Source organism: Erythranthe guttata, chromosome 14 (assembly GCF_056151865.1).
Source record: "Erythranthe guttata isolate IM_541 chromosome 14, IM_541, whole genome shotgun sequence".
Lineage (NCBI taxonomy): Eukaryota > Viridiplantae > Streptophyta > Magnoliopsida > Lamiales > Phrymaceae > Erythranthe > Erythranthe guttata.
The window spans coordinates 9,520,197-9,530,777 of NC_142546.1; the positions used below are offsets into that span (position 1 = coordinate 9,520,197).

A 10,581-nucleotide genomic window follows, 5' to 3' on the forward strand; every position below is an offset into this window, starting at 1 on the left:
TTTGTATTTTGATTGTTTAATAATTTAATAATTTAAATATTATTGAATACTTAGTAAGGAACAACCAAAATATTTATAACATTTAATAATAAATATAAGAATTTTAAGAATTATTTATATTTAAAATATATATGCAAGGGTAAAAGCGTCCGAAAAAGTGGAACAATAAAAAAATCAGATATAAATGAGAAAGTCAACATGCCACATTATCATCCACTAACAGATTCGAAATGGAAAGGCCATTTGGTTACGTTTTGTTGTTCAGAGGGGTGTTTGTGACAGACCCCATAGTTTAAGGGTACAAACTGTAGTTTCCCCTTATTGTTTTATTAATAAAAGACATTTTGGATTTATCTTGAAACTGCGAAATAAATTTGAGCTTATTGTAATTGCACATATCTGATGGGTTTTTTTTGCCAAATAATTCCTTATTATTTAAACCATCTATCCAAATAACTTTGATAGTTTTCTAAATGATTCAAGCTCCAAACCACCCTTTATCTTCCACGGTCTATCTGAAACCGCTACTTCATACTTTTCGGGATATGCAGCAGGTTTATGTTTAGCTAAGATCAATAGATGGTAGAAAGAGCCTGCAACCATATGTTTTTTTCCCTTGATTATAGTTACAAACTGTAAGGTTGTATTAGCCTTGTTATTGTATTCTTTCACTGCAAATTTTGCGGCAGACACCACACTTGGATCTTCCAGGTCCTTGATCGGCCACATACCACCAGGTTTATAACCTGTTTCATTTTGAATAATAATAATAAAAATCAAGAAATATAAGGATAAAAACGAGTGTGATATAGGTATTATTTTTGTTGGGTGAATATTTTGTATGCCCCTTCATTATATACAATGATGTCAAAATTCGAAACTTGTAATTATTTAATTTAAATTAGTAAAATATTATAGATAACTTAAATGAATATTTATTATTTTTTAGCTAAAGAATATGAAATCTTGGTGCACATGCGGCACTAGCAGAGTCAGGAATTTAAATAAATTTGGAAGGGGTGCACTCTTGGGCAATAACCTGTACTAATTCTATAATCTTATTTATTAATTAAAGAATAAAAATATATAAATAAAACTAAGATTTTTTGCTCTACAACCCTAATATTATCAATGCTATTGAGATTTCAGGGAAAAAAGTTTAATCCTCTAACCAACTATAAAGAAATGCAACACATATCCAAATTACCAAAAGCCATAAATTTTATATTTAATTTCATTCTATAAACTAGCACATCGTAGTACAAATGTATGTATGTACATAAAATTTAATATTCATAAGATATTTTTAATTATCATAAATTCTAAATCGGCCGTACCTTCAAATATGCTGAAGCCATCGAGTTTCATAGAATTATTTTTCTGTCGCGGTTTGTACAAAACAGATGATGAATATTTTTTGGGATTGATGGCCTTGTTATCTATAGCTGAGAAATCTATATAGACTTGATAGTTGTGTTTTTCGCTATACACTGAATAATCTCCATTGAAAACAGACACAAAGCGCAATGTTTTATTAGCTTTCTTATTATGCTCTGCGACTGCAAATTTTGCGATAGATACAACTTTCGGATCTTTTAGGTCCCATATCGGCGACACACTATTAATAGGACAACCAAAATCAAGAGGAATGTGAGTAAGATTGAGCATGAGGTAGGTGCCATGTTGATGGTGAATTCATGTGATAGAGTCATTCTCTATGTATAGTGGTGTCAAAAATTGAAATGAATGGCTATCGAAGAAAAAAAAAAAAAGAGTTTATAGATAGCGATAACTTAAATTGATAGTTATCATGTAGTCAAAAGTTTTGGGATTTTGGATGCACAAGTGTCATGTACAAACTACATGTACCACTCACAGTTTAAAACAAAATTAAAACTAGAAAATTAAGTTTAATTATAAGGTTAATAGCATTTTGCATCCTTAGGAAAAGAAATAGCATTTTGTCAATTATACTAGCATTTTGCCAATTATATTTTGCGCTTTTTTTCACTCTGCCACCTTAACAAAATAAAATTGTGCGGCCACACCTGAACCCGTTATTTTGACTCATATTGTTCAAAGGTTTGTAAAAAACTAAAAGACCTCATCATATTTTAACATTTTAATATACTCCAATTTCATTCTTTAATTTAATTTAATTTCAATTTGACTCCAAATTTCACAAATTATTCAATTTTGACCGAAAACTCAATTTTGAGTACAAATTCACCCATCGCTGATGTTGACTTTTTTTTTCTTTAACATATTTTTGCCCCGTTTATTGATGTGGTTGACAATCATATTAACTATATTACTGCTAAACACCGTAATATTAACTATACTACTGTTTAACACAATAATATTGCTATATTAGTCTCTAACACGGTAATATTAACACAACAAAAATCATTATTATTGTGTAACAGAGTAATATTAATATGTTGACCCTTAAACAAATGCAAACATAATAAAAAGGCAAAAGAATTAATATTGATATGGTTGACAGTAATATTATAGTTATCCACAATAATATTACTATCATCCACAGTAATATTACTGTAACAACAGTAATATTACCGTCAACCACAATAATATTATTGTGTTTACAATAATATTATAATAGTAGATAGTAATATTATTACGTTAATTGGTCAACAACACAAACAAAACAAAAAAGTAAAAATACAAAAAAGTATTGATGTGATTGACAGTAATATTATTGTGTTTACAGTAATTTTGCCGTCAATGACAGTAATATAATTACGTTGACTTGTCAACATAAAAAAATAAAAATAAAAAAAACCAAAATAATAATAATATTGTCGTTGACAGTACAATTACTGCCAGCGACAATATAATTACTGTTAATGACAGTACATTACGTCAACGTTCAGTGACTGACATAAATAAAATGATGAAAATTTTAGGGAAAATGAAATACTACAAAAAGTCAATACCAGAAACCAGCGGCGGAGAAAGTAGACATAAAAAAAAATATTGGATCAATTTTATTTAACAATCATATTAAATAATCATTTCGTCAAAAAAATCTAGCAATAAAATATTAATATAACCTACTTATTTTTTCAAATTGGAACGGAAAATCCAATTTCCGCTTGTGATGCGAAAAGTTTCGATCTTGGACCAACCTTTTTCATTTCGACTTTCAAAATTTCGATTTTTCCGATTTTTTGGATTCGAATTGTAATTATATAAAAAAATGGGAATTTTCGATCCTATTTAAGTTCCGAAATTAATTCCGAAAATTCCTATTGTTTCCGACAAATACACCGATAAATAATGTCTTATAAAATACTTATTTTAAGTTTTATTTTTTTTTCTTATACAGTGATTTGATTTAAGTTTTGTTTAAGGATTTTGACATATTGAATTATTGTTAGAAGTTTTATTAAATATTATGATATGGTTTATTTTTACTTAGTTTTTTGAACAAAAAATTAGTAGTTATTAGTTTAACTTTTATCAACGTGAATATTCTTATTTTTGGAAAAGGCGGCGGATATATGCAAGCCCATTTTTTTATTAGTTCAAGACCTCCAACATAAAAATACTAATTTACTCTTAATGAAATACAAAACCAAATAAAAGACATAAATCATAAAAAATAAAAAATAAATAAAAATCGGCGTTACAACGCCGATTTTGACTTGTAAAGTCGGTGTTGTGTCGTCGATTTGGTTAACAAAAATCGGCATTGTGAAACCAATTTTCGTGAACAAAATCGGTTTGGATAAACCGATTTTGGAAACTAACGAAAGCACACAAAAAATCAATTTTAATCTCAATTTTTTTTTTCTCCAAAATCGACTAAAACATTGCAACCCAACAAGAAGTAAGCATAGATTAATGTTCATCCACGCATATTTATCAAGAATCGATGCTCGATTAATGTTTTTGAATTGACAAACACAAGTTTAGTAAAAAGGACTTGTTGGTGGTGGTGGGGTGGTGGTGATTGTGCGGTGGAGGTGGTGGGGTGGTAGTGATGGTGCGGGGAGGTGGTGCGGTGGGTGGGTCGCTCGTTGTCGTCGGCGCGGTGGAAGTCTCGCTGGTCGGTGTCTCGGCGGTCTGGTGGCGGCAGTTGTGAGTTTTTTTCTATTTTCTATTTTCTATTTTTGTTTTTTTTACTCTTTTTTTTTTTTGTTCTTGAACAAATTAAAATTAGAGTTTGTTTGTATTTGACTATTATTTATTGATAACAGTATATTCGTCATGTTTGGTCTTGATGTAATAAAATTAAATTAATTTACAGGCTTGAACTAATAAACTCCTTTATATGGGTTTGAACTAATAAAAAAATGTGTTTGCATATATCGCCGCCTTTGGAAAATTATAAAATTTTCAGAAAAATTTCCCCTAAGTCTTGAAATTTTGAAACTTATGTGGTTTCCAAATTTTTTTTTTTCGAAATTCCGAAATGTCTTAGCCTTTTGGAATTGGAATGAGTTTTTAGATTCCAATAATTTTGAAATTGGAATATAAATTGATTTTGGAGTTCCAAATTTTTTTAGAAATTTTCTAAAAAATCTAATTTTAATCCAGTCCATCTAATTTTGACCCCTATTAAATATTAGAATAAGTATTACACTTTTTTTATTTTAAAAAGGATGTATGAAACTGAAATACGAATTTAATAAAAGAATCAAGGATAAATTATGGGTATCAATTTAAAAGAGCGAATTGCATAGAACCCCAGTGAAATCTTGAATGGCTAAGACTTCTCATGTTAAAAATATTAGCATAGACCCCTCTGTATTATTTTTCACAAAGCACACTGCCCCTCATTTCGAAATTAGCAGTGGACTTATATGAAATGACTAAACTAACCTCATATTTTTTAGGGTAAATTACAACCACCCCTGAGGTATGGTCAATTTACGAAAAAATCCATCTTGTTTGGATAATTACATCTACCTCTCAATTATGATTTTTTCTTATACCTCCACCCTTATGGAATCAAATTCAACATAATCATCTAGATTTTGTTGAATGTGTTCTAGTTTGTACTCGTTTTGTGTAAAAATACAGTTTCTGATGCACCACTATCTGTATATACAAGCTAAAAAACACATATTACGATCTTGCTACAAAATGTGGAGTTCGAATGAGATAAAACCGATAAAAAAATTGATAATATTTCAAGGGTTGTTGTAATTACCTATTTTTTATTAATTTATGTTTCCATTAAATAAATAAAATGCAAAAAAAAAAAAAATTATCACCCACGACCATCACCTTCCTCCCCCAACCCAATTCTTCCCCCCGCCGTCGCATCACCACCACCACACCACCACGGCCACACCACCACCGCCTCACCACCTGCCTTCCCACCCCAAAAACAGATTATGCTTTATGTTTGATGGGTTCTTAATCTCTTGTAAATCAAGGTTTTGGATAGAGTTACGTTTTGAGCATGTGTATGTTGTGTTGGTCCTGTGTTTTTTGTGCGTGAAGTGCCTTTGTCTTCCGACGCCTTTAGATGGAGAAAGCAACTTCTTGCAATTGTCTGCCGGCGCGTTTAGATGGAGAAAGCAACTTTTGTTTTTTTTTTCTTCTTTTGCAAACTAGCTGGTTATGAAGATGAACTGTTGGATATTGTTTCTTTTTTCTTTTTTCCTTTTTTTTTGGCAAGGAGGAGATCTGGAGAAGGAGAGGGAGAAAGAAGATATGAAGTTTTGAGAAATTATGAAAATTGCTATTTGGTACTATGCAATTTGGAGAGAGAGAGCTTTTTTGAAATTATTAGGGATTAAACTGAAAATTTTGAAAACATCATTTTGAGCTTATGAAAAATATGCAATAAATTTATAAATTTCAAGAAAATTGATTTAAAGGGTATTTAGGTATTTCTAGTTTCAAAATTAGATGCCCAATCGCATAAAGCGCGAGTGTATAACACATCGAGCTCATAGGGTTCTTTTTGGCTTTCACTATTTTTCACAGGGGGTTATGTGCTAATATTTATAACACAAGGGGTTTTTTAGCTATTCGAGATTACACAGGTGGTTTTTGCAAAAAACCCATTTAAAAATGATAAATAAAGCATCTCAAAACGCAAAAATAAGCTTCATATATTCATGGACTAACTTTCGCAATAACAAAGAAAAACGAAGAACGTCGAAGATCGAAAAACACATATTTCCATTGAATCTAAACTAGATAACATGGGGCAGCAAAAATACAAAGTGACCGGTTGTTTTTTGTTTTTTCCTCCGAAGAACAAACCCATGATTCATAGAACACGAGTCGTCTCCTTTTTCCCCGTCTTGATTTCTAGCTGTTCATTCACAATCAATGGAGACCCGAAAAACACTCTGGCCGAGCCATAATTACGTATTTCTCCTCAGCCAAATCAAGAGCAACAATATCCCAACCACAACCAAGTTCGCCGACCGGGCGCCAGCCAATTCAATGTAGCCTTCCGTCGTATTTTTTCCAATACTCGATTTCTTTCCAAGAATCGGTCTTGGAACTATACATCCGTGTTCGCGTCGGTGTCTTGTGTTGTTGACTATGTTGACCGTCTTTAATGATGACAACCTTGTAATCCTTGTATTATTTGGTTTTTCTAGTTGAAGGATTCCACATAATCTAATCTCCCGTACAAATAGTGATCCCACGATCCGATTTTTTTTCACGGGTCGAATTTGAATATCCATATTAGTTGTCACAACGGGTTCATCACGAAACAAACATGATCCGAGACTCAAGAAATGCGTTTAAGATGTTCGAAGCCGAAGACGTGCTTACTTCCGTCGGCGCATGATTTGTTGAGATGACAAAACGCCATCGTTTCGAAACACACTTGAATCTCAACAGAGATTTCTTCGATTATTTCTTCAGGAATTACATGCTTCAAGCTGATTTCTTCGAACCCCTTTATCCCTGCCCCGACATTTTCTGCAATTGGAATCTGCGGTGGAGAAGCGGCTTCTGAAGGTGGAAACTGCTGCGGTCACACTTCACAGGGTTCTTTTTGCAAATGATTTCAAAACATGGACAATTTATGTAACAGGGGTACCATTTGCAATTAACATTTTGTTCTTTTTGTGCAAAATTTTAGGAATTAATTAAAATTGGGGCTAAATCATAAATATTTTTAAGAAAGTGGTTGAAATAGCATGGTCACATGCCTTTACACGTGCTTTTTCCATCCAAACTAACTCTAAAATCAAACGGTGGACCGTAAGTGTAAACAAATCGATTATTTGAGGACCATTTCGTAGCAAAAAAAATTTAAGGACCAAAATTGACAAAAGTGTATAATATAGGGACCAAAAATATAATTATCCCTTGTTTCCATTTTTTATTTTTAAATTTTTTTCCAAAAAAAAATGTTTTTTTTTTTTTTTTTTTTTTTTAATTTCGTTGTAAAATAAAACAATTGGGTAGTTTTTTTTTTCTAGCAAATTTATCAAGAATTGAAATCTACTATTTGCTGAAATTTATTGAAAACCATTATGAAATTAACGTAATCCACTTTAAATATCAAAGTTAATAGTGAATTTTAATCGAAATCCAACAAATAGTGAATTTAAATAAATGAAAATGACATAAACCACTTTGTGCAATAGTGGATTTAATAATGAAAGGTCGGGATCGTTTTCGAGTAGGTGAAACCGAACTCGTGGAAGAGGATGATGGGGGACCGTCCATCGGATTTCCATGGATCTCGTTGGTCGTCTGTCGGATAACCAACAAAAAAGCAGTTATCAAATTTATCAGTTATCGTTTGAAAATATGATAGGTGGAATCGCTGTAGGTACTGGAATCGAAACAGACACAAATCACCAAAATCACTCTATATAATCGAAATGTCGCCTTCCTACTCATGCTACACTATCGTGGAACCGTTTTAGAATTAAAATTCCCACTACAATGAAACGGTAGTCTAATATTAAGAAGCGAGATTTGTGGATCGATTGAGAATGTGATATAAATAGAAAATATATTAAATATAATGCATTTTCAACCCTAATTTGTTAGAATAAAGTAAGGATATAATGGTCATACTTAATTATTTTTTATTAATAAAAGACCTTTTGGATTCATCTTAAAAATACCAAATAAATTGGGGCTACATGTCTGATGGAGGGTTTCGTCAAATTTCCCTAATAGCAACTCCAATGGGATTATCAAACATGCTATTCAAACCTTTAACCACCATTTTCGCATTAAAATATATAAATTTTTAATTCCAATGGAGTTATCAAATGAGGGTTCTATTTTGATAATTCACTTGTTGGGATGTAAATATACTTGCTGGAAATTTATAAAAAAAATGTAACGATCTAAAGATTCAATCACAAATTGACATGTGGCAATTACAAACAAAATCACCCATAAACTTCCAATTAATAATTAATTTGATAACCATAGTTGGAGTAGAAGAATTTTAATCAATATCAAAATATTATCTCAAATATCAAATCAATAATTGATAATTCAATTTTGATATTTAACATTGGAATTTCTTTAATTATTTAAACTATCTATCCAATTTAACTTTGATAGTTTTTTAAATGATTCAAGCTCGAAACCGCCCTTTATCTCCCACGGTCTATCTGAAACCGCTACTTCGTACTTTTGGGTATATGCAGCGGTTTTATCTTTAGCTAAGATCAATAGATAATATATAGAGCCTGCAACCATAAGTTGTTTTCCCTTGATTACAGTTACAAGCTGTAAGGGTGTATTAGCCTTCTTATTATACTCTTTCACCGCAAATTTTGCGACAGATACCACACCTGGATCTTTTAGGTCTTCGATCGGCCACATACCACCAGGCTTATAATCTGTTTCATTTCGAATAATAACATTAAAAGTCAAGAAGTATACGAATAAAAATGAGTTTGGTATATGTATTATTTTTGTCGGCAAATATTTTTTAAGCCCCACTTTCTTATATATATTAATATAATGATATGACAAAATTTGACAATTCTATATATTTTTTTTAATTTAAATTAGTAAAATATTAAAGACAACTTGAATGGATAGTTGTTAATTTATTACTTAGCTAAAGTATAAGAAATCTTGGTGCACATTCGTCACTAGCAGAGTCATGAATTTAAATAAATCCGAAAGGGATGCAGTATTGGGCAATCACCCGTACAAATTCTCAAATAAAATAATATAATATCATTTATTAATGGAAAAATAAAAATATATTTAGATAAAAAAAAAAAAGAAAAACTAGGAAATGCTAAGACAATCTAAGAAATTCTAATGAAAAAAAAAAAAGAAAAGAAATTAAAAATTATTTATTATTATTTTTCATTTACTATTTTCCATTTTTTTTCTCTAATGACTATCATTGCAAATCAGATTTGCAAATCCACTAATAAAATTCAAATCTATTCAGATAGTGTTTTCTTTTTTCCGAAAATAAAATTTTTCCTCTCTTTTACACAAATTAATGTGGATTTATTTGTTGATACAATTTAATTATCATATATTTAAATTTTCTTTCTTTCTCTGCAACCCTAATACTATCAATGCTATTGAGATTTTTTTTTGGGGGGGGGGGAGGGGGCGGAATTTAATCCTTTAACCAATTATAAAGAAATGCAACACATATCCAAATTACCAAAACCATAAACTTTATATTTTATTTCATTCTACAAACTAGCACATCGTGGTATAAATGTACGTTTGTATATATAATTTAATATTCATAATCATAAGATATTATTAATTATCATAAATTCTAAATTAACCGTACCTTCGAATATGCTGAAGTCATCAAGTTTCATAGAATCACTTTTCTGTAGCGGTCTGTACAAAACAGATGCTGAATATTTTTTGGTATTGGTGACCTTTTTATCTATAGCTGATAAATCTATATAGACTTGATAGTTGTGTTTTTCACTATACACTGAATAATCTCCATTGAAAACAGACACAAAGCGCAATGTTTTATTAGCTTTCTTATTATGCTCTGCCACTGCAAATTCTGCGATAGATACAACTTTTGGATCTTTTAAGTCCCATATCGGCGACACACTATTAATAGGAACAACCAAAATCAAGAGAAATGTAAGTAAGATTGAGCATGAGGTAGGTGCCATGTTTGATGGTGAACTAGTGTGATAGAGTCATTCTCTACCTTTATAGTGGTGTCAAAAATCGAAATTAATTGTTATCGATGAAAAAAAAAGTTCCAGATCTTGATAACTTAAATTGGTAGTTATCATGTAGTCAAAAGTATTGGGATTTTGAATGCACAAGTGTCATGTACCACTCACAATTTAAAACAAAAATAAAACTAGAAAATTACGTTTAATTATAGGGTTAATAGCATTTTGCCTGATTATATTTTGGGAATTTTTGCGCTTTGTTTCGACTCATTTAACCACCTAATTCGTCAAGATTCCGACATTTCACATGCCTAAAGTTAGGGATTTTTCGTCTTTACAACACAAAATAACTTGTGGGCCTGTTTTTTTCCCCTTAATTTCTTCTCTCTTGAGCACACGCATCAAACAAAATAGTAAACCCTCTTCGTCAAACGGCTGGAGAACAACTTCCGATCAAGACGAAGTGGTGGATATGGTGTTA

General features: G+C 31.0%; 2 protein-coding genes across 2 annotated transcripts; both read right to left on the minus strand.

The window, feature by feature from the left end:
• Positions 1-444: 444 nt before the first annotated feature.
• LOC148765143 (multicystatin-like) lies at positions 445-1,668 on the minus strand. Its single transcript, XM_088812673.1, has 2 exons — positions 1,338-1,668; positions 445-746 (listed from the first exon to the last, which is right to left on the minus strand). The coding sequence occupies exons 1-2, from the start codon at positions 1,666-1,668 to the stop codon at positions 445-447; spliced, it is 633 nt and encodes a 210-aa protein (XP_088668799.1).
• Positions 1,669-8,322: 6,654 nt separating this feature from the next.
• Positions 8,323-10,105, minus strand: LOC148765144 (multicystatin-like). The gene is made up of 2 exons (XM_088813109.1): positions 9,746-10,105; positions 8,323-8,816 (listed from the first exon to the last, which is right to left on the minus strand). The coding sequence occupies exons 1-2, from the start codon at positions 10,089-10,091 to the stop codon at positions 8,497-8,499; spliced, it is 666 nt and encodes a 221-aa protein (XP_088669235.1). The 5' UTR covers positions 10,092-10,105; the 3' UTR covers positions 8,323-8,496.
• Between the last annotated feature and the right edge of the window lie 476 nt (positions 10,106-10,581).